General features: G+C 34.4%; 1 protein-coding gene across 2 annotated transcripts in view; it reads left to right on the top strand.

Moving 5' to 3' along the window:
• POT1 (protection of telomeres 1) overlaps positions 1-26,057 on the top strand; it is a 51,606-nt gene that overhangs the window by 12,513 nt on the left and 13,036 nt on the right. For both annotated transcript variants that reach the window (XM_026669045.2, XM_087969391.1), the window contains exons 7-15: positions 3,222-3,352; positions 9,397-9,687; positions 10,764-10,919; positions 14,145-14,302; positions 15,993-16,072; positions 17,550-17,591; positions 18,450-18,606; positions 20,347-20,552; positions 24,363-24,498. In XM_026669045.2, coding sequence (XP_026524830.2) covers positions 3,222-3,352; positions 9,397-9,687; positions 10,764-10,919; positions 14,145-14,302; positions 15,993-16,072; positions 17,550-17,591; positions 18,450-18,606; positions 20,347-20,552; positions 24,363-24,498 — 1,357 coding nt within the window. The remainder of the gene's footprint in view (positions 1-3,221; positions 3,353-9,396; positions 9,688-10,763; positions 10,920-14,144; positions 14,303-15,992; positions 16,073-17,549; positions 17,592-18,449; positions 18,607-20,346; positions 20,553-24,362; positions 24,499-26,057) is intronic.

Raw genomic sequence — 26,057 nt, 5'->3', positions numbered from 1 at the left:
TGTTAACAAGACTGTGTGCTTGTTTGGGCCCCCAGTAGCTACAGATGATTTAATATGCAGTAATGGGCAGCTCTCAATGTGCCCATGTGTCACCACTGCTACACAAGCTGCATTGGCTGCCAATGGCTTCCAAATGCAATTCAGGTTGTTGGCTATTACCTATAAGCCCTGTATGGCAGAGGGGACTGCATATCTGAGTAATGCTTGTCTCCAATTGTTTATTGTCCTCATACAATCTGGCAGAAAAGGTGTGCTCTAAGTCCTCTCCATTCAATGTTGTCAGTTTGTGGGACTAAGGAAGCGTTCCTTCTCTATGGTGGCCCTTTACCTTGGGGACAATGTGCCCCCAGGGATCAGGACCACAGCCTCTCTCCTAGGACTCCAGAAAGCTTTGAAAATCTGGTTTTAATCCAGGGCCTGGGGTTGATGTTATTTGTCGAATGACTCCGGTTTTGTTTTATTATTAGAGCATTTTAGTTTGGCTGCCTGCGATTTAATACCTTTAGCTGTTTTAATGTCTTTTTTTTTTTTAGTTTTGTGCCCTGCTCAGTGTTCAATGATTGTGGTGATTATTAACTTTAAATAAATAAATGAAATAAATTGTGATCTCGCAGAATGGGCCTTGACAACCAGCTTAACGGGCAAGTAGGAATGTTCGTAGCAGGTAGTGGTCCAGAATAAAACCTGAAGGTTTCACTATATTTTTCTTAAGTCCCATTAATTTTTTAAATAGTTTTCTCTTAATGTTATCTGATCTTAAAATTACCGAATTTAATTTTTATCTTAACATCAAAATTATCAGCTGCAGCTTTTTTTTTTAAACTCTGAAGTTTATCACTTCAAGGCTTTCTAATAGTAGAATGTTTTCTGGACACAGGCTATGGAGCAGGAAAAAATGTTCAGCAGCTGTATCTCTGCTGCTGGGTTTGATTACTCTCATTTGTCAGTGCAGTGGCAAAGTGCAGAAGAAAAGAGAAAAAGGCAAGAAAGAAGCAATTAAGGACACAGGAAAACAAAAAAACTTAAGAGTTACTCCCTCCTCTAAAAAGAAAAAAAAGCTGTAGGCTCTTTACCCATTATGCAACTTGGTTTAATAGATGCAAAAGACCGATTCCTATGCATTAATTTTGAAGGGATGCTGAATTGCATTTTTTTTTCTTTGTAATGGTAACACTTTTCAAGCGGCCACATTGGCGTGAATGCCTTTGGAATGGGTAAAGAAAACATGCAATATTGAAGTAGCCAACTCTTTAAATTGCTAACGTGTGTAATTTCATTCGAATTTGTTTCTATGTAAAGAGAATCTGAAATTTGCAGTGTCCTTGTGGAAGTATATTTTTTTCAAACGTAATTACTTTAAAACGGGTCTGCAACTTTGACAATTTTAACAACTTTGTGGACTGGTTCAACTAGCTGAGGAATTCTGGGAGTTGAAGTCTACAAGTCCTAAAGTTGTTGTGATGCTTATCTCTTAACAAGAAAGATGAAGAATACACTGAAATGTTGTGCTTTCTCATTTTAATCTTCCCCTTTTTCCCCCAAATTAGTTACAGTTAGGCTTATGTGTTTTGGAATGTTTATTATTGGTTCCTTTCCAAACAATTTACAAACCCTATTTGGCCTACCAACTTTATTCAAATATGCCAATAAAGTGTAATTTGGATAATTAAAATAGCACTGCAAATGTAACCGTAATCATACTAGCTTTGAAAAAGTAAACAAAATGAAATAAAAGTATTGGAAATTTAGATAATTTGGAGAGAGGAGTATAATTTCTTCATACTGTATAATTCATAGACTTCCTCTATTACTGCAAATCACTTATTAAAAAAAACATTTTTGTTTGCTTGTGTGTAATGTGGGTTATAGAACCATGAAAAAGCTTATAAAGCTTTTAAAACTAGTACAACGAAGTCATTGTAAATAATTGGTTGATGGCATTTATTTATTTCCATTTAAATAATTAAAATTTAAGTAACAATGACTTTTGCCGTTGTAATAAAATGGACTCGTTGTTTTAAAAGGGATTCAACTGCTTAAATAAGGAAATTTGCAATGACAAAATATGAATCTTCAAAACAAAGATTCTATGAATTATTACTTTCAAGCATAAAACCATTGAAGTATAGAAAATAATCCTAAGAAATAGCTCAGTTGAATATTCAATTTTTCAGTAATTTAATTTAGATTTTCATAGATTCCTAAATTCGTAACAAAAAAAATCTTATTTTTTTTACTTTTTAAATATTATGAAATGATTCCTACATACCATAGCATTGTAAAATGTTGCCCCAAACTTTCTTTTTAATCTGTGTCTCTTCAGGAGACGATAGCTGGAACAGACTTCTTCCTAACTATGAAAAGTGACACAAGTTTCATACAGTTAGAAATGTCTTAGACATCTGCCATTGATTTCTATGAAAGTGGATTTGCAAGTTTTTCCAAAATAAGCACCCTAACAAAATAGTTTTCCATTCAAAAACTTTCATGAGAAAAGATTTGTTTCTAAGCGTCATGTATGAAAACAGATGGATATGTTTTTGTTTTGCTGAGATAGAGAGCAAGAACTTTATATTGTATATTTTAAAATTTTGGAAAAAATAACATATAAGTATTAATTTTCTTGTTGTAGTTGTTTATTTTTATAAATAAAACTGTCAGGGAATTACTTTCATATACAATAGATGCATAGAAAAACTCTAGCTAAAAACACTTTATTGTATAAGAACCTGTATTTAAAATAAAACATTTGAAATCATTCATGGAACAGGCAAATATTCTGATAACAAATTGTCTGATAATAATTATGAAATAGGTTGAATTTTATTGATCCCCTCATCAATTCATATTGTTTCTTGGTTTTAAATCAGCAGATAGATCTATTTGATTTGTCCTAAAAGGAAGGGAATAGAGTTGGTTTGCTATGATGGCAACAACACGATTTTTATGTAAAAAATAAGATATTGATAGAGTCAGTCTGCTACTAATTTACCAGATTTTGCTATTTATTACATGAACTTTTCAAATATTGCTTTCATTCATTTGTATTGGCACTGCGAAAGATTGAAAAGGAATTAGTAGTAAAGTCATATGGTATCTTACAGTTTTGTACTTATATTGCTATGTATTATATGTCAGTTGTGTCAGGGGAATGAAAACCAAAGATTTCTTTGCATGATAAACATTCTGTTCTTTTTCATTCTTTTTCTCAACATATTCAGACTTTTGTACAGTGGTGAGCATTGTAGATCAGTCCAATGCGAAGTTGGTGTGTTCATTTTTTAAGGCAGTCAAAGATGCCCTTCCACAGATCTACAGAATTGGTGATATTGTTCGATTTCACAGAATAAAGGTAATTTTAATGGACTTCAAGCCATGTGGTAAGAAAGCTGCACTATAGTCTGTTTAAAAGAAAAAGAGCAGATACTTCTTGACATTAATCTTTGATCGAGAGAATTCTATCTTTCATGGAATTGCTGATGCATCTTGGTCACTCTTACTCAGTAAATTGAACTAGAAGGCTCCATGTGGCCTTTGGACAGGATGGTGGCCAACGCAGTATAGCCCCAAAAATTCTGAATTTAATTTTAATTGAATTAAATTTGGATTACATTCATTATAAATACTAGGATAACTATTTTGGAATGTTGCTTTTTACTACATGAACACCAAGAGAAATTTTTAGACAATTTAATGGACTGTACAAAGTCTAGAGTTCTCTTCCAAAACCATATTATTCTTGTAGATAAGCAGAACTGAAGGTTTCTTACAATACTTTGTGCATTTTGTCTTTGTCTTATGATAAGGGTGGGTTTTTGTATGTGATCGGTCACCCTGATGGTAGGTGGATCTTCAACTCTGATCTATGACACCAAGGTTGTTTCTGTTAGATATTTTACTTCTGCGCTATAATGTTTAAAGAAACACAAGCATTCACAAATATTATTCAGAGATAATCTTTTTCGGCATCTTCTTGGTCATTCCTCTCCTTATTTACAGAGTAACAGAGTTGGAAGGGAATTTATTTTTGTTTGCTATTCTTTTAGCAGAATCTTTTTTTTTTTTAATAGAAGTTTTTATTTTTAAGACAAACATATACAAACAAAACATAAAAACCATCTTCCATTTTATATACATACAGAGTTTTAGTTGGCTACAAATCTTTTGTGCTATCCTTTCGTAGTCATTACTTACAGTTTATATAGATTTTCACATTGTCAAACTAACATATGCTTACCGTGTTGCCGGCGTATAAGACGACTTTTTTGCCCTGAAAAACATGCCTCCAATTGGGGGTGTCTTATATGCTGGGTCGCCTTATACGCCGACAAATAGTAATTGGGAAGCACTGCGGCTGCCCGCGGCTGAGGCACTTTGCGCACCGTGGAAACGAATCCCGTGAAGCCGAAAGGAGCAGCCAGCCTTCTCCCAGCTCCCAAGGAAACGAGGCTCGCACCGCCCGAGCTCCGCTGAGGTATCCGGCTGGGGCTGTCAGGAGTTGTTACCGCTGGCGCGGCTCCAGTCCCGCGTTGCCTCGGGAAGGAAAGGCAAAACCAGGAGCCGCTGCTGCCATTGCAAAGCGCCGCCGCGGCTCTTCCTTTTGCCTTTCCCTTCCCGAGGCAAACGGGACTGGAGCAACGAGAGCCGCCAGCGGTAACAACTCCTGACAGCCCCAGCCGGATACCTCAGCGAGCCCGGCGTGCGAGCCTCTTCCTGGGAGCTGGGAGAAGGCTGGCTGCTCCTTCGGCTTCACGGGATTCGTTTCCACGGTGCACAAAAGTGCCTCAAAAAAAAAAAAGTGCAAAAGTGGAAGGCGTGCGGAAGAGGGGCGAGTATATAACAAACTATATTTTGAGTGGAAATGTTGGGGGTCGTCTTATACGCCGGGTAGTCTTATACGCCGGCATATACGGTATATATTTATCAGTTATTAATCATCCATGACTAAACTATTTATTCCATCATTTTATATGAGATATTCCAAATTTTATTTTGAAATTTATATTGTACTTTCATCCAATGGTTATATATGTCTATATTATATTTTATATGAATTATTGAACTTCTATTACAAAATTATCTAATCTATTATATTACCATGTCTTTTTGTCCAACCATTGATAAAACAAATCCCATATCATATAAAATTGCTTATCTTCTTGCTCTCTAATTTCAAATGTCAGTTTACTCATTTCAGCACAATCCATAATTTTCTTAATAACTTCCTTCTGCATAGGTATTTTTTCATTTTTCCAATTCTTAGCAAATACAATTCTAGCTGCTGTCAGGACATTTACAGTCAAATATTTCAGCTCTTTATTGTATATTTCTGGTATAATTCCCAATAAAAAGGTTTCTGGTTTAAAGTCTATGTGTTGTTTTATCATTTTTCCAACCATGTGTGAATTTTAGTCCAATATCTTTTTGCATCCGAGCATGTCCACCACATACGGTAATAAGAACCAGGTATCTGATGACATTTTCAACATTTATCTGATTTGTTCTTAAATATTCTCGCAATTCTCAACGGGGGTAGGTGCCACCTATTAAACATCATATACATTTTTTTTTATATGCAGTTGACATTGTCATTTTATTATTTTGAAACCACAATTTTTGCCATTTTTCTCTAAATCAATTCCATATCCAAAATTTTTCCTCCAAGCAATCATCGTTCCTTTGACTTGTTCTTCCTCCAACTTAAATTCTAATAAATGTCCATAGAGTGTTTTAATTACCTTTTCATCAGTACCCATCAGAATTTTATCTAAGTCAGTCAACTTATCATAAATACCTTCTGTTTGAAATCTTTATCAAATCTAGATTGTATTTGCAAATATGAAAACCAATTCATTTTTACACCTTGTTCTTCCAACGCTTGCACAGATTGAAGTTCACCCTTTTCATTCGATATCTCACCATATCTAACTGTTTGTTCCTTTTTATATATAAGATTTTAGTAGAATCTTAATGTCCTTGAACTTGCAACTCTCCTCTCTCACTTTTCAATATATTTCAATTTTGATGGCGCAGGGGATAATTTGGGTATAATTTTTCAACTTTGCCAAGTGAACTGGTTGCAAAGTACAATTTACAGCTGAAAATTGTATTTCCTTTATTCAGTAGGTTCGAATTAGGGAATATTCACAATATAAAACAATATTAATATTTGGTGTGCAAAATACCAAAGCATATTGGTTTGATTGCATGAATGTTATTCTGGTGGATTTTTTTTAACATTTTCAAATATGACAACACTAGAGAATGAAATGTAAGCAAACTTACATTGGGCATTAATTTAGATCCCGTTAGAATTTGTAATTTTTTTAAGGATTATGTATCATTTACTTCATATTAGTTTAGGTTATTGTTTTAACACACAGGTAGTTTTCATTTAGCAATTGCTTTGTACAGTGGCAGTGTTACGACAGTGATGAAAATAAAACTTTGTGACCAATTGCATTTACGACCTTCATAGGTTTGTAAAGAAAAGGAAAACTGAAATAAGCTCACAATCACTATTATTATATTATATTATTATAAATAAGCTCACAATACACTATAAGTATTACTTAGTGAGCGCTTCATTTGCTGATCCCAATCCCAGTTGTGATGTTTAAATGACACCTACCTGTATACCTAAGTACACTGTTCCTCAAAGTGGTAGAGTCCACTTTTTTAATATTTAGGTAGGCTTTTTTTAGATTTTTTAGATGCAGGTTAAAATGAAAGGCAAAATCACAAAACAATGTCTCACTTATTTTGGCCATCTCGTGGGAACCACTGGAGAAGGCAATTATGTTTGGAAGAGTTAGCAGTAAAAGGAAACCAGGCCACCAAAGAAATAGCAATGAACGCAGTGGGTTGACACCATCAACGTTGACACCAGCCAAAGCATAGAAAAACTCAAAGAAGTAGTGCAAAAATGGAAGATGTGGAGAGACTTGGCCCATTGAAACACTAAGAGTCGGATATGACTAGATGGATATCATCATCAAATGATAGAATTTGCTAACTTGGCTCATTCCATCAAGCATCACAAGGGTTGGGTGCTGCTGGGCACCGCAGTTCAGTAACCTTTCTATGAGATTTGAATGCATGTGTGTTTGGATGTAAATTAGAATAGTAACAGTTTAATTAAGGTACTCAATCACTTTAGTTTTAAGCTTTCTGAATGTTAAATGGGTTATGCCATGGTATTCTTACATAAATTCCACAAAAGTTATATGTAGAATGCATAGGTTTTAATCAATGCACAGATGAAACAATGTTCCTTTGTTTATTTATTTAGATTAGAGATTGTATTATGTAAACAAATTAAAAAGAAAATATTAAAAAGCAAGAGAAGAAAAAAATTCACACATTGACAAGCCATTAAATGAGCTGGTGTGTGCAATGCAGTAGTGATTGTGACAGAAATTATTTAACTCTCCTAAAAAAACTTGGAGCAGTAATCCAATAATATAATCCATCTATTTTCTATCAGATCTGTTGAATACAAAGGTAATCTGAAAATACAAGCATCGACTGTTATAGAGGAATACATGAGCTAAGGACTTCAGTTCCTCATAAACACATTTGCTCCAAATTGGGGATATTCTGCCTAGCGCTGTGGGTATCTTATTAATATAGTTCTATTTCAAACAAGTAAATAATGATTAATTTTTAATATACATAAATATTTCTATCTATATAGATAGAGATATATAGATGTATATGCATTGGTAGGATTTTAAAGGATAGGGGATAATAAGTTATTAACAATCTGCATCAGTAAAATAAAATAAATTAGCTGTTTCTAATGAGAATATATTGAGGACACCATGGTTGTTTGAAACATAAGCAAACATATTTTGTTATCATGAATTCTGTCTTTTGGAACAAAAATTTGACTTACAGTTAATCATATTTAACACCTAGCCCAAAGATGCCATTTATTCTCAAATGTTGAAATCAAAACCACTCTAGATATCCACATTTATTTGAATGGATCAGGTCCCACAGCTCATATATTCTAAAATATAACTCAGTAGGCTGTCATTAAATCCCATTCAAGAAGAATCATATACTATAATTGCTTCAGCAAGTTTTGCAAGAATTTGCTGAACCCCATGCAGTTACTGATGGTAGTGATGATAAAAGCAAGACAAATCATGCCATAAATCAATCCCTACAGATGCACCTAGGCACTATGAGATATATAACCCTTTATACATTCAATATGTGTATAAATACATTCAAGCTGATATAGTCATCTTTAAAATTCCCCTGTCAGTTATGGAAAGAATCCATTCCTTGACTGAACTTAACTGGTCTTCTCCAAACCGGATGCGTCCTTGTGGCCCAGTTGACTATACTAAGGACTTGTAGCCCATTGCATCTGCTGATCAAAAGCCTGAACAAAATTGCAATAATGAGTTAAAATAAATAAAGAGCCAGAGGAAGGAAAGGTGAGGCAAATGCATTCCCCCATTGGAAGAAAATAGCATTTGAAAGAATGAGCTATTATGTTTGACAACACATTCTCCTTATAGCATATATTGGTGACCAGCTAAGTAAAGGAAATATCAATTTCAAGTATCATTGTACTAATTACAAAAGCTGATTTATTGCACCAGAGACTAGTATTGTTTTTTTTTATCTAGGAAGATTTATTACCTGGAATACCTAATTTTGAAACTGTTATGCCTCTCAGATGTTGATCATTCTTTTAGCAACCAACTGCAAATAAAAATGCTATAATCAGATGTTTATTACAGCAGAACAGCTGTTTACATGAAGCATCAATAGTGCTGGCTTTCATCGTTTCTAGTTCAAACACACTGAAAGTCAACATTTTTGCAATCTAATGTCATCCTTCACAAACAGGGAGGCAATCTGTAGTGCTGTGTTAGTGTCCTTACCACCTCATTATTAGTCACTTTATGTGTTTAATTCTAGAAGGCATCACACAATGTTTACAATGCAAATAAAATGCCCATATGCCAGGTGTGTCAAACTCGTAGTGTCATTTTATTGTCATGTACGTATCGCAACTTTTCCCCCTTCACTAAAATGTGGGTGGGCATGGCCAGCATGTGATGCATCCGGCCAGTGGGCCTCGAGTTTGACACCTTGCCATATGTCCTCAGATTATATGTGCTGGATTTCAGACAATGACCCCAAACATAGAAGAATGGAGGACTTTCTTGGTTCCATCTGTTGAAAATTAAAAAAATAAAAACAAAAACAAGGAAACGTTCTGAAACCACAGTTAATCAATTATTAACTGTAATTTAACACTTTCTAAGCATCTTGGTTTTTATTTCATAATTTTAGTATTGGAAGCCTGTATGAAGCGTGGACATGTTAGGAGGAACTTTATATGATACATCATTTTCATTCTTATTCTTGTAGATCAAAGAATTTAATCACCAGATGCAAGGGACTTCAGGCCCTGGATTTGCTTCACTTACATTTGATGGTAACATTGGAAGTCCAGTGATTCCCCGAACATCTAGTAAAACATTTTCATTTACAGATGAAGACAGAAAAACCGTAGAAGAATTGCGTATTTGGGTGGCAAGTAATCTTTTCAGTCTACCTCCCATGAAAAAATTATGTGACATCCAGCCATCAATGTATTTTGAATTCACTGGCCAACTAATAGGAAAAGCTAAATTGGATGGATCTTCTTACCTTCTCAAGGTCTGTTATATTCCCATGCCTGCACTCATTATGTTTTCATTCAACAGTAATTTCATACTACCTGTAGGAAGGCTAGAATTGAATCTGTTTTTTAAGTTTCTCATTAAAACAATGTTTAAATCTCTTGCTAGAAATGCTGCATTTTAAGTTTCCTGAAATTTTCGGATACCAAAAGTTTCATTCAAGCAAGTTAATAACTTCTGGTTTTCACTTACCATGTTTTAGCTAAATTTATGGTGGCATCTTTCAAAACCAACTTCATTATTTGATGTGCCTGATTATCATTCAAATAATTAATAGTGCTTTGGGAAGGAAATAGTTCTATGTACTTGTATTTATCCCTGCTTGAGGCCATATTTTTCCTAACCTGTTAAATCTTTTATGAATCTTTTAGTATTACCCCCAACTATAGCTTTTGATTTTGGACCAAGCCAACTAGGATTGCTTATTAAACGTAAATATATTCAAATAAAAATATATCTCCTAGGATTGAACCACTCTGCTTCTCTCATACCTTAATGCTTTTCAACTTGCCAATGAACTGGAGGGAGGGAAGGGGGAAATGGAATGCGAAGAGCATGAGAGCATCAAAACCACCAAGGTCATTGCTGCAGATGTTGGAGAAAGAGATGTACTGTTCCCATAACAAAAGGACGTCTCATAATTGGACAATGTGATCACCCACGGTGCGGAGAAGGGGGAAACCAGAGCTGGTTTTGTTTCTTCAGTACCAATATGGTGTATCCAATAAAGATTTACTTTGGGGAATTATTTAAATCTCCCAAGAGAGTTTTCAATCCATGTTTGGGGTTTTCTAGTTGGACAGTTGACATTCTGCCTTGTTCTTATAAATTATTCTTCAGGAAGATTGCAAAATAAAGTTCTTTATACAGAAATACGGACTCAAAGAAATTTAACAAAATGTATTTGAAGAAGAAGCTTTGGGAAATTCCAGTCTTAACAACACCTTTAAGGCTCACGTTTTTTATCCTTTATTGTAGTTTTTAATCCTTACTCTGGAATATTATTGGTGCAATTTTCTCTGATTCCAAAAAGAGTGTTTTGTTTCATTGCAGATATGGGATGGCACAAAATGCCTTTTGCCGTCTTGGAACGTGTTTGTTAAAGAAGAAGACCTAGACGGAGATGGATCTCTTCTCCGTCGATTAAAATATCTAACTGTGGATGTTGTAGCTTATGATAATCATGTGCATGTGGCAAAACTATTAAAGGTAAAGAAACTCCTTGGTAATTATTTTTTTTTGCTAGTTCTGTTTTAACTCTCCATTTTTTACTAAAAGTGAGTCTACGTGTACATTTATTTAAATTAATTGAATTTATATAAATGTTGTAATTGCCATGATTAGTCCTAACAAATCTCTCGGGAGGCCATAATATATTTTTGGAAATGCAACTATGAACATTTGGAAAAGAGATGAAGTCTTCAGTTTCTTTTCTACATTCAGATACTCAGATAAACTTTTTTTTAATTGTAGCCTTTCTTGTAAATTATACTGTTTTATAATTTTTTTTTATTTTTTTTTATTTTTAAAAAGTATTTTTTCAAAAAAATAAATAAACATGGCCTTCTATGAATTTGTGATTTGTTCATAAATATTGATTTCTAAATGTTTCATTTTGTGATTCATACACTTTTTTTTAGGAGATCTACAATGTAGAAAGAAAGCATTTTAATATTTATTCGTTATTAAAGAGTGCCATTTGGCTAGGAAGGTTATTTGTATCATAGGAATTAGTACTACAATCAGCTTTTACAACCAGGATATATCTAGTGGTATTGCATATTCAAGATTGCAATATAATTCCATTCTACTGTTAAGGCTGAGGGTGTAGAGGTAATAATCGGCTTACTACCTATTGTTTAGCAACCAATCAAAGTTATGACGGACCTATCTTTAGGCTACTTACAATTCTGATTCAGAGTTGCAACAGTGTCCCTCCCCTACAGTCACATGACCAAACTTCAGATGCTCAGCAGTGTGGCTGCATCTATACCTGTTTGCAGCATCCCAGGATCATGTGAGTCAGTTTTACAATGGTTTTACCCAAAAAAAACCGACCCTTAAAAAGCTTTTCCAATTTACCATTGTTGGTATGTCTCTAATGTAGCTGGAGAAAGTTGCATTTTCTTTCTAGCCGTTCACATTCTTACTTTGCATTGTGGAACATGAATCACACTGCAATGCAGTCGTGTACCAATTAATGCCAACCACGTCTCCGATGCAACCTGCCATATGGAAAACGAGTTCCAGTTGTTTGCATTTGTAGGTTTGCTGCTTTATTTTAAGCCATTTTCACTAAATAACCCTTAAGTTAAATTGGGATTTATTTTCTCAGGCTGACGAGTCCGACAGGCCAGAAGATGAATAGTTGTTTGCTACATCTATTCATCTCTACCCTCTATCCCCAGAGCTAGGATGGGGCTTCGCGAGCAACATTCCTTTCCCAGGATCGGCCCATAGATTTCCATTGTTCTCCTCTCCTCTCCTTTCTGTGCAGTCACGCATCAGGCACTGGACTCAGCTGTTCTCCATCATCAACCAGCTCCAGACCTGGAGGCTGTTGACTCTCCATCTGAGGGCTGACAAATGGCCCAGGCTCCCTCCCTCCCGTCCTCCCTCCCTCTCTCTCTCTCTCTGCCAGCTCCATTTTTTCTTTCCCCTCGGAGCTCTCAGGTTGCCTTGATGCTGACCCTGACTCCCATGCCACCTTCTCCTCCTCTGATTCGGCTGCTAGAGGGGCCGGTGGCTGACAGGTCACAACAGATAGATACAAGATATACTTATGACCACAATTGCGACCAGCATTACCACAGCCAACCAAGTTGATTGTGAAGCGAGTCGCACAGAATTTTATGACCTTTTTTTTGCCGTGGTGTTAAGCGAATCGTGTCATTGTTAAGCCAAATCCATCTTCCTTCATTGACTTTCCTTGTTAGAAGCTGGCTGGGGAGTTCATATGTGGTGATCCCACAATATCAGGACTCTGCAACTATCCTAAATACATGCTAGTTTCCATGTGCCCAAATTTTGATCCTGGCTCTGCTGCAACAGATACAAGTCAGAGCGTCGCTATTTTCAGCGCTGTCGTAACTTTGAACAGTCAGGAAATAAATGGTTGTAAGTCCAGGTAGTCCTTTACTGGCAAGACAGGAAACTGACAAACAGAACAAGGAGGTGAGGACTAAGTAGAAATACTCACCATGGAGGGGAAGTAATTGCAGAAGCAGCTGAACAAGGGCATTGATGTTAAAGAAATGCATGGGTCCGTAGCCTATTTGTTCCAAGAACATTCTGGGTGCCTTTTGTCTTCCTACAAGGATTTTCCAATGCAGGAGTTTTTTTTTCTATTCTTGGATTGAATTGGTTGTAGTTAAGCGGTTATGAATTTTTAAACATGGAAATATTTCAAGAACTAGTTTGTGCAGATTTTTGCTTAGAATTCCCAGTTCACAAGCTAGAAAGGTAAATGTATGCAATGCTGCCATCCACTGGAAAATGCTGATAGTAGAGCTTTTTTTCTAGTAAGTGTGGTTAAAGAATGATGCATTAGTTTTGTATGATCTCACTGCTGAGAGGCATTGCTGATTTTCTAAACAACGTGTGTGCAAAAATTCATGTCCCATAAGTACACAACACCTGACACCTCTGTATGATACGAAGACTTTCCTAAAAACTATATTTACTACTCATGTTGACTTGCTTATAAATTTAACAAAAAGTATCAATACGGCTGGTGCAAAAGTTTAGATACCCTTTTGGTCAATACTTTTAATATTTTCTTTGCAGAAACAATAGTTTCCAACCATTTCTTACACCCAGTTAACGGTCTATTTGTTTTTTGAGCTTTTATTTAACTTTTTATTACGTAATTCTTTTCGCTCAGAAATATTCTTAGCTTTGCTTACATGCACTGTGCTTCTGAGATCTTCCCATATAGTTTCAATATTATTTAGGTTGGGGGAACCACAAAAGCTACTCCAAAATCATTTTCTTTCTTTCCTATAATTTCTTCAGGATTGATTTGACGGTATGTTTTGGATTGTTACTTTGCTAAAATATCCAACCTTTCTTTCACCTTCAGTTTCTTAATTGGCAGAGAAATTCCTAATATCCATTCATCAACTTACACCGTCTCATGTAAAAAGAAATCCACTTAGAACTAAAGAATTCTGATTTGTTTTCTTTATATTCAGAATTGCGACAGACTCCACTATACTACATGCCTAGTAACTCAGTATGTCTTTAATTTTCCAGTGTAATTTTAGGCAGCTAGGAAAGCTTACCATTATATCCAGATCTACATTCAGTAACCATTATTTTACCAATTAGGATTAAGTTAAAAATTGCTATTGAATTACAAGAAAGTATACATTGTCATAATTACATGTTTAGCAGATAACAATAATCCAATTCTTTTTTCTGTGTATTTTTAAGATTGGGCAGTTCATTTCAATGTACAACATGCACGTGAAAACCCACAGTTCTGAAAACGGGCGTGATGTCATACAGTTTCTTCTTCATGGAGGCACTGGGCATGGCCGTGGGATTGCTGTCCTGCCCGAAAACCACCCAGATATCATAGAACTAAAGTCGTGAGTAAATAACATTTAAAATTGGGAGAGAAAACATGCCAATTTGTTCAGTCTGTCATTTTCCATTAACGGAGCAGTCTTGATCAGTTCAATAATCATACCTTGTCATTTTAATTCCATCCCCAAAGTCTTAAAATTCTCCAATTAATACTCCACAATTCTAAACGTTACGCGGTTTATGAACTCTGATGTGAATCTTCTGCGCCTGTGGTGGAATGTCTGTATTCCCAGGAGGGAGGGAGGGCGTTCCAAAGGCCAAGAGACAGCATAGTTTAGAAAGTTGTTGTGAGAGAAAGAAGGTGAAGATGGTTCCTCCTTAATAGTTCCCAAAATCTGCTTTGAAGAATCTCAGCATGTCTTTCTTGGGTTTTGGAGCTTGGCCATATCTGTAAGCAAATCTCTATATCATGAATGGTTCAGGATAATTTCCATATAGCAAAATAACACTATACAGGTACCTCTTTGAGGATAAAGCTATTATTTCAGATTTGTATGATTGTACAAAATGTAAACCGTGAACCTGCCTGCCTGCAAGTTACTGCCTTGGTTACTGTTCAGCATGGGGTCTGTTCTCCGGCATCAGCTCCTTGTGAGTTTGGACGTTCCTAAGTGAATTTCTGGTTCCAGAATTGTCAGTGATAGATACACTGTGGGACTCTGGGACATGACCTTTGGGAAGTAGACAAGTAGGATAAGATTAGTTCTTGCATCCTGATTTCTGGCCTTCTTGTTAACACAAGAGAACAAAAGAAAGAAGATGCGTTCAGAGGTGCTTTGTGATTGTGCTACTGTTGAATATAGTTACAGCATCATTACTCTGTTGTAAATTCTGGTGTATATTACTTTTAAAGGAGTATACCCAGGCTTCTCTCCCTCTCTAGCCCCCTTTGTGTGTGTATGTGTGTGAGAGAGAGGGAGGGAGATGAACACACACACAGAGTATACACACCCACATTTGTGTAGATTTGTAATTTGTTGATCGGAACAGGGGTGGGGAACAATGATTCTTTTATGACCAATATTGTCATATTGTGGCTGGCTGGCACAGGTATTCTGGGGGTTGAATTCCACAAGTCATAAAAGAGCCATCGTTCCTCACCTTGATCTGGAATGAAAGGATGTCCACAGTTATATGCAAGCGCCATGCTTGTTAACGGTAGTACAGTAAGAGTATATATATCAACTAATATTAGCAAAGAATGCATCCAACAGGATCATTTGTCAGATGTCAAATAACACATTATGACCAGTAGTGGGAATTCAATTTTTTTTTACTACCGGGTCTGTGGGCGTGGCCTGGTGGGCGTGGCAGGAGAAAGATACTGTAAAATCTCCAGTCAGAGTTGGTATTTACCGGTTCTCCAAACTACTCCAAATTTCTGCTACCGGTTCTCCAGAACTGGTCAGAACCTGCTGAATACCACCTCTGATTATGACAATATTGGTTTTCATACACCATCACATTTCCAAAATACCTTGTAATTTAACATTTTAGATCTGAGCATAACATGCTCTGGAAATAATGGCATATCAATTTAGAGGTGTGAAAAATATGGCACCATCGATAATTACTAACATTAAAGTATTGTCATACTTACCATTAGGCAGTGGGATTGACTAAAATGTAATTTCCTTTTTTAATAGTCTGATAAACTTTATTTACTTGAAGTATATATTTTTTCATTATTAGATTTCTGGACACTATCAACATGGCATTAAGTGAAAGTTCAGAAAGAGCTTCTCCAGAGCCTGAAAATTCTTATACTTTATGTAAGTTTTTAAAAATAAAATTAGATCATTTTCATATATTTACAGGACAGGAATGAGAAACCTGTTCCTTCAAAGTTTTGCTGAGCAACAGTGCAAGCCAGCATGTTCAACAGTGTAAAAGATACTAGGAAATAAAATTCAACAATATCTGGAAGAGTACAGATTCATATTTTTATAACGTGGTTAAGCCAACCACTGCTTCTTTTCTTAATTTAAAATAAGATATAAGAAAAGCTAGAGCATTTTAGTAAAAACTGTACTGCACTGTAAATTTATTAACAGCAGAATAATAATTCATTTTGTAATGAACAAGTACATTATTATGAAATAATAAGTTCTGAATTTATATTTAGTACTGCTGTCTTGAAAATAAAATAGAATTCCAACAATGTATTGGAAAACCTACATTAGTAGAATTTTAAATTTAGAATAGTTATTTCACACTGCATTACAGGTAGTCTGTGACTTACGACCCTTTTTCACACTTATGGCCATTGCAGCATCCCTATAGTCACATGATTTACATTTGGATATTTGACAACTGGTTCATATTTATGACGGTTGCCGTATCCTAGGGTCATGTGTTCACCTTTTGCAACCTTCTGACAAGCAAATTCAATTGGGAAGCCAGATTCACTTAATAAGCATGTTATTAATTTAACAACTGCAGTGATTCACTTAACAAATATGACAAGAAAAGCGGTAAAATAGGAAAAAACTCACTTAACAAATGTCTCATTTGACAACATAAATTTTGAGCTTAATTAATAAAATAGAATAGAAGTCTTTATTGGCCAAATGTGATTGAACACACAAGGAATTTGTCTCAGTGCATGTGCTCTCAATGTACATAAAAGAAAAGATACATTTGTCAAGAGTCAAGAATTGTAAGGTACAACACTTAATAGTCATAAGGTACAATAAGCAGTCAAATCATACTAGGAAACAGTCAATTAAATTGTAAGGGTACAAGCGACAAAGTTACAGTCATACAGTCACAAGTGGGAGGGGATGTGTGATAAGGAGTGATGAGAAGATTAATAGTAATAGTAGTGCAGACTTTGTAAATAGTTTGACAGTGTTGAGGGAATTATTTGTTTAGCAGAGTGATGGCGTTCGGGGGAAAACTGCCCTTGTGTCTAGTTGTGCTGGTGTGCAGTGCTCTATAGCGTTGTTTTGAGAGTAGGAGTTGAAACAGTTTATGTCCGGGATGTGAGGGGTCTGTAATTATGGTTGTAAGTTGAGCACTATCTGAAAATTGGAATAGGTAATCTGCATACACAAAGATTACTAATCAAATCCGAAAAGAAATTCACAGTATCCATAATTATATGTGCGTTATTAATTAGAATTGAATTCCGCTATCTTACAGCAGTACATTTCCATCTCTGTATGTTATGTTTCTTTTTCTTCCTGTTTATGTAAAACAGTGTTAGAAAAAAAGAAAATGAATTTCCCCTTTTCTTTTATTTCCCAGTAGGTTCCTATGTAGAAAGATGTCAGCAGTTGTCTGTTACAGGTAAGAATTTCACATTAGATATTCTGTGTATTTTGGAATGAGAAGATAACTTATTTTACAATAGGACTTCCTGCCCAAAAAGAATAGTTGGTTTGGGGATATTTTAGAATAAACATGGGATGTACACGAATCACTGTACACTAATCACTGTGGGTGAGTTTAATAAATACTAAATGTATTTTATTATTTTATAATTTATAAAATAATTATAAATTTATAGATTAAACACTAATTTGATTAAACTAATTAATTTATAAACAAATTCTTAATAGGGCTGAAAATGTGGGGGGAGGGCCTTAGAGAAGGAGAAGATTTTTTTTTTTTTGCTTGGCTTAGGAAGGCATTTTGTCCCGGCCTGTAATATTTGAATAATTTCATGTGTTACCTATCTTAATGCAAACTTGATCTGATCCATCAACCAAAATTGTGGAACAAAATCTAGTTACCTACCAGTTTTCAAAATACTTGGATGCGCTGACACTCTGCTAATATATATATAAAAAAACACGTGCATATTTTAAGGAAAAAATATATAAATATTTGTTTAAATGGGAGGTATATCCATATATTAAAAGATGAGTGCAGAAATTAAGTAGGAGACTGTATGAACAAATGTTTAATAAACTGGAAATAAGTTTGTCTATCCTCAATCCAAGATGTTGTCATTATACATGAGTAGTTGGAACAGGAACATGCTTTTAAGTAGTCTATATATTTTAAACTTAAATATTTGAAATACCAATTAATAAAAATAAAAGACAAATTGGGTAAAGTAGCTTAATGAATTACTGTTTGATGTTCATGCATGCATTTGTTTATGTTTGTCAAAATGCTTTTTATGTTTTTATTGTTTTATAGTATTAACAGATCACCAGCACTTTGATGCAACTACACTGAATACTATTAGGATGAGCAACATTCCTCAGAACTATCGCATCAGAGCTAGACTGCTTAAATTTGAACCGAAGAAACTCTATCAGTCTATAAAACTTCATTGCCCTCAGTGCAATTCATTGTAAGTGTCCAAGTAACAATAAATATTGGTACAGATATCTTATAGGTTGCTGGAGCCTTTACAGTTATTGCTTACAGGATAGAAATAACATTATATATTTAATCCCCTGCAATTTTAAATGTGCAATAAATTCATTTATTTTGATATTCAGTATTTGATTGTTAATATTGTTATTTTAATCATTAAATATTCTAAACCACCATAATCAAAGCTTTACAGTAAAAACACAAACACTAAAAGCTAAAATTTGAATGAAATCACATCCCGTAAAGTCAAATATGGTGCAAAATGAAAACACATATAAGTTAGGCGCTGACAAGGGGGTCATTCAAAGTCTAAAACATTGTGAATGCTTGCAAGTAAGTGTTCTATTACCTTTCAATCAAACTCAACATGCAGTTTTCGTGGCAGTATTAGAGGAGTTATTTGCCATTGCCTTTTCCTCAGATGCTTTTTTACTTTCTCATCCATCTTACAACCCTGACATTTCTAGTCTCTCTTTCAAGCAATACCTTGGCCAGTTTCATCTAATTGTTTGAGATTAGCTAAGCATTGCCAACTTCTAGCTGCATTTGGCTGACCTAGACTAGCCTTAAAAGCTAAGAATATTGGGTCTAGTTAATACCTGAATTTGATAATACCTCAGAATAGCAAGATTGTAGGCTAGATTGAGAAGTAAGGGGGGGAAAAATCCAGGTTTTTCCAATTTTTTTCAAAAAGTCCCCAACCACTACCCAAACTCCAAAAAAAAAAAAAAAAAAAACACCATCTTTTACCCAAGAAAACTGTGAATGTAACCATGGAAGTCATGAAGAATTGAATTCCACTTGAGGAATATCTTTTAATATAAGATATATGCCAATATATCTTTAGAATTCTTTTGTTTAAAAATTTACATATACATACATTTGTGAAAATCATTCTGAGTGTAGTATCTGAAAATTCAACAATCTGACAGGTAAAGTCTGTAAATTTTCCATTTTCATTTGGGAATAAATCCCTATTTTCCCTATTCAGAAAATCCACCAGATAAAGGCCTGTGTCTGGAAGTTGTATAAGGACAGCTAAAGTGGCCCGTCAGGGATCCAGCTGTGCAATCATCCTATCAGATATCAGGGAATGGTTTATAGGTAGAAATAGTGTGAGGTTACTTTTGCCCAGTACGAAGTTACCTGTCCATTTGTATTAATATGCTGTCTCAAACATTAAGCAATTCTGAACCTTTTTCTTTTTAAATCAAGCTTGAATGCGTTATGACAGCTTTAAGACTTGTGGACTTCAACTCCCAGAATTCCTTCTCCAGTCCTGTTAGCTCAGGAATTCTGGGAGTTGAAGTCCACAAGTCTTAAATTTGCCAAGTTTGGAGACCTCTGCTTTATGGATATTTAGTCTTCATACACTTCTTTTTTGTATTGATTGATTGATTGATTATTTATTAAGTTTGCTTAATATCTTGCTGCAAAGTGACACAGTAACACATCAAGGCCTTAAAACGTACAGCCTCTCCAACATACATGTGGAAATGTTGAATTATTTACATTACAGTTTTTGATCGTATCTTATGATTTATCACTTTGTTGCTTGCATATACAGTGAGAGCTTATGCACTGGAGACAAATTCCTTGTATGTCCAATTACACTTGGCTAGTAAAGAATATTCTATTCTATTCATATTGTATTTATTGAAAAAAATACTTTAAGCACATTTCTGGTGTTCAATTCAAGCTGTAATTGTTTCAGGCAAGAAATCCCAGATAGGACTGAACTTGATTCAATTTTACGAGAAGCTTCAGCTACGGGTTCAGATCCAAACTTGCAAAGCACCTCGTTCTGCAATTCTGTTGTGTGGCGGATTGAAAATCAGGGACAGCGGCGGGTAGCTGTTCATTTTGTGACACACGAAGAACTACTTCAAGACCCAGAGGACACTTTAGTTTTCCTAGAAGGTTAGTTAATTAACTGTGTACATTTCATTGCTCATTATAATAATCTCTAATGCTAAAAACATTTGAATATCAATTGTTACCCTTATATACTTTTAATAAGCCAACAAAATTGAAGAGAATAATTATTCTATTCATTAGCAGTTCATACACACATTTTTAATTCTTACTACATAAGCACACAGGGTCCCACTTGTTTTTTTCCCCTATGTTGTTTGGGGTTATAAACTCATACAGATTCTTGAAAAAATGGAAAATGAATATGCCAGTTCTGTAAGCTTGTATGCTTAAGTCTCTATTGTGCCTCTCTTTCTCTCCTGTTTAAGAAAGTCTCATCTTCAACTCTGTCCATAACTAACGATATATATTGAAATAATTGATTCATATTTAGCAGATTTCTTCAGATTACAAGTAGTAACCACTAATACACCACAATGAACAACCCCTCTGGCGCAAGCTCTCACTGGGTTTCTCTTCTCTCTGGTTTCTCTAATCACTCTGGCCTTCTTTCTGGGCTGGGCCCATAACTGTCAGAGTGAACACAGTGTGATTAGGTGAGACAACCCAGGAGCAAATATAGCACACAGGTTTGTATTTACATATAGTGGTTTTATCCCTACAAAAGCATATATGCATACAAATACTTTGATACAGGCCTTGAACAAACAGCAATCAGTAATCAGTGACACCATGGATGCACATATGGAGAGAGAGATAGAGTCTTTCTTATATTACAGCCTCTTAAAGTAGTAGCAGACAAATAACCTTGCTGACTCATTGCTACCATTGCATCATCATTACAGTATTACAACATTACAGCAGCTGGTCAGCTATTAAATCATCATTACCCTGACATTCTACATTCTATGCAGAAATATCCTTAAAATAACCAACAAGTCCATTGTGCAGTTGAGGCAGATTAAATTTTGTTCATTATATTGTAGCCATGATAATGTATATTATTTTCATAATCTAATTATGCAAATAATACTTTATATTTTGTTTGCATAATGATATTCTGCAAAACATATAAATAGTTGTAATTAGGTATTTTCCCATTTAGTAAGTTTGGAAATAATGGACAACCCTCTCCTCCCCAGTGATCTATTAAAATTAGAATTCAGTGCATTTGAGATATTATCCTATACAGATAGTCTAGTGACTACATTTGGGACCAGGAACTTGTTTATTTACTAAATAAAATTGCAACTGTGCTTATGGTCTTACTTCAGGTTTCCTTTTGCTTAACACACCTGCAAAAGTCATAAATGAAAGGACTGGTCCTAATTACTTTTTCATCACCATCGTAACTGAACAGTTGCTAAATGAAGACTAAAAATAGGATAAAAATAAGGAGTAGAAGATGCAGAAAAGAAAAAAAGGTGGAAAAGAAATGAAAAGTAAGAATATAGATAAGAAAAAAGAAATCGTATAGAAGTGTCCTCCCACTTCATCACAGCAAATATAAACAATTTTAGTAATTTATCACCTCTTAAAATACAACAAACGATTTCATCTTCCCATATCACATCTGTTACCTATAAAGAAATCCATTAAGCATGGTCATTTCAATGCTGGTGTCAACAAAAGTCCATTGAAGATTACCAGAGATGATAGCATTATCTGCTTTATTCTTGATGAAATAATCCAGCTTTATATTTTCTTTGCTTCTAATGATCTTAATATTTAATCCATTCAAATAGCATCATAGAACTTGATTTCTTTTTATTTTTCTTAAAAGATTTTTCAAAACTTTAACAAGCCTCTTTTAGCAAATCCAATATAGGAAAATTATCACTCTCTTGGCTTATTGTTCGTATATTCCTTTTAGTTATTATGACATCAGGCTTTCTTGTTTTCGGATGTCCAGCATAACATCTTTTTACATGATGTCCTTGCAGCCTGTCACTTGTAAACCCAGTTTCAACTCTGTCTCAATCTTGCCAGATAGAACGTATTCCTCTTTCCTTAACATCTTACAGACAGTTGTCCCATAGAAGCAGATGTTCTGTTGACTATTAAAATTATCTTTTGAGACTATTTTTTTTAAAAAAGATACTCTTTATTAGAATATTTTGCTTCATTCTGTAATTGTGATTCTATAATTCTGCCTCTCCCTCTGAGATTCACCTTGTAGGGGAAATGGGCAGCATAAACAATAAATAAATTTAGTAAAAGTGTAAATTGAGTTAATGTGTTCTTTTTGGGGGAGAGAGTAATGTTTATTTCTGTCTAGTTTCTTTTGGCATCCAGTTTTTTAAATCTTATCCTACTATTTTTTTCAGATATAGTTATTTTAGATCTGAATCATTAGGATAGAAAAATTAATCATAACAAGAAGAAGAATTAGAACAAGGAAAATAAGGACATGAAAAGAGACTTGCAGTAATAACAAAAACAATCAGAAAATTTAAAAATATTTTAGTTATACAGTATGTATATGTGTGTGTGTGTGTGTGTGTGTATGGTATAACATAGTGTGTGTGTGTGTGTGTGTGTGTGTGTGTATATATATATATATATATATATATATATATATATATATATATATATATATACATACATACATACATACACACACACACATACATATATATATATACTGTATAATATACTGTATATCATATATAGTATAATATCAGTTATGTTTATTGTATTTATATGTGTGTGTATGTTTGTGTGTGTGCGTAATTGGAATCTGCAATCAATCAGCCTTCCAGTTGATTAAAATGTGAGATGCCATGTCTTTCTTACTACAAGCATACTTTTAACTTAACTATCCTCTGGATGTCAGTATTCTCACAAAGATAAAATTGTATTCATACTTAAAGCAAAAACCTTGTAATATATTTCATTTTATAGGCGCATATAAAACCTAACACTTCTGGGCACAGTCTACAGGATCATACCATCTCTGAGATATAGATATATTGGTTTAGTTTGATTTTTTAAATTGTTTTTAATCCTATTTGGCATTGCTTTCTCCGTAGTCCCTCAGAGTCTCCAGCATATAAACTGGACGAAACAAATACCAATAAAGATAATGATCATTAAAAGGAATGGCAACTATCCAAGTAGATTTAATGGCACAGCCATTAAATGTGCAAGTAGAAGAAAATTTCCTCTAAAACGTGTCATTCAACTTTTACGACAGTTTTTTAAATGTCATATTTAACATTACAGAAGTGACTAATAACATTTGTGGAAAAATCAAGTATATAAACAAATTTGACATTATATCTTGGAAGCTTGACGGGAATATGCCCATTTGGATTCTGCTGGGATTTCTAATGCATCCAGATGAACAACAGTCTCTGGCAATATTAATTAACTCCCCGACTTCTCAGCAAGATGGTATAATGTAGCCATTACTAATCAGTTTTTTACAATGGTCCATATTTCATAACCTCTGGGGGGCAATTGTTTGGAATTTGGAAATTTAAAGTCAGTTGCATGTAGCACAGTTTTTTTTTCTTCCAACCAAATATATGGAAATCTGAATTGTTCCATAGCGGAGGATAATAAGTGATGGTTGTGGTTAAGAAGACACTGTGTGGTGTGCTGAGATTTTTTTTTATTTAAGAAATTGAAAAAAAATAATAATCTGAACTGAATTCTAAATAGTCCATCTTTATTTTAACATTTAACTATCGGTGTAGCTATGACATGTATATATACCTCATCTTCTAATCATGTGGCATCTACATTTGTTTCCACAAATTATAGATACATTAATGCCCAGGGATTGATGTGGTAGTTCAGTGAATATAATACTATTTAATTAATCAAGATTTTCTTTAATTTTTTTTGTAGGAGGGACTCTGAATGAAATCTTCAGGTTCACTAGCAAATTTAAAGGAATTATACCAGTGACTTCCAAAGAAGACTCTATTGGACTATTGGATCTTTCAATTCCATATTTTTGGGAAGGAAACATGCAGTATTATGGGTAAATGCAAACATAAGCATAAATCAAAATATGTATATTCAATATATATATATATATATGTATACATATTCAGCTTCGTTCACTTAATCAAATTTTGATGGTTAAACCTCTGATCTGCAAGTATGAAATGTTTGAGAAGCTATCTTAAAAATAAATTGAGCAAATAATTAACTATAACAAATAACTCAGGCTACATAGTTCAGTTTAATTTCTTATAGTTGAACAAAATGATCATAGAAAATTATCTGTGCGGTCTATAATAGATAGTGACTTGTTGACACATAATAAAATGAACAAATTGAAAAAAATATAACTGAAACTTTATGGATTATGGTGTTTCATCTATTATAGTCTTATCCATTTTATGTTAGCTATAGAAAAGATTTTATAATAATTTAGAAAAGCATATTGTTAAAAATTGTAACAGACAATGATTTTCCCATTGGGGCTGTACTTCCAAGGGACATAGTGTAACCAAACATAGTCAAACCAATTTTACCTCCAATAGGTTGGTAGACTTTCAAAAAGGAATTAACTGCCCCAGTATCATTTACTGAGTATCCTACAGTCTTTACAGATGGATGGATAGATGGATAAATTGATGGACGAACAATTTTGCCTCTCCTAAATATGAATATCATAGATTGCTTTGCTAAATCAAGAATGTTGATTACAGCATTCTAGCAATCTTTTATTCTGTGAAAACATGAGGTAAGACTAGTCTGAAAGGTGTTTTTTTTTCATACTTCAAGTCACTGTTGACTCCTGGCATCCATCTAAAGTAGTCCTTACAGTTTTCCTGGAAAGGTTTTTTTTTAGAAATGTTTTGCCATTTCCTGCTTCCCAACTGTCCTGTCCCACTCACACAAGCACACACCACAAGAGCTTGAAGTCTTTATTGAGGCTTCACCAGCACTGAATAGTACTTCCCAGAACAGGAATCAGAGTCCAATTTTTCAAAGTCAGGGAAAAAAACCAGAGCAAGTCCAGCAAAGACAAGCCCACGGTCCAAAAACACAAATCCCACAAGCCAAAGTCCAGTTCCAAGATCCACAAGGCAAAATCCAGAAACAGAGTCAAGGATGAAGTTCCAAGGCTAGGTACACAGGGGCTGAACAAACGCACAATCCAAAAGGGAAGAGTTGTTCTCAGTGTCACTGCTCTGAGGGTCTGCACAATTACAAGTAATAGGTGTAAACAAGGAATAAACTTCACAGCATTCATAAAAATACAATACAAAAATATTTTTTAAAAATCAGCAAGTCAAACATTAAAGCAATAACGGAAAGTAAAAGTAATAATTACAAAGGAAGAATAAAAGTATTTTTGTCTGGTGCCAAAAGTGACAATAAGGATATATAACTAAGAGCCAGTCTGGTGTAATGGTTAAGGCATTAAGACTAGAAACCGGAATCAGCAAATAGATTTTTAGGAACACCCCGATGTCCAATTCTCTGCATGTTCCTTTAGATTGTATGGCCAAATAATTTATATTTGTGGAAAATGCTATTACTTTGCTATAAAATGCTATTACTTTGCAGTGCTTTATTAAAAGAAAA

The sequence above is a fragment of the Notechis scutatus genome, chromosome 6, assembly GCF_049901735.1.
Source record: "Notechis scutatus isolate UNSWTSFEM ecotype Mainland chromosome 6, rNotScu1.2, whole genome shotgun sequence".
Taxonomy (NCBI): domain Eukaryota; kingdom Metazoa; phylum Chordata; class Lepidosauria; order Squamata; family Elapidae; genus Notechis; species Notechis scutatus.
This window is presented reverse-complemented; position numbering and strand designations above follow the sequence as displayed.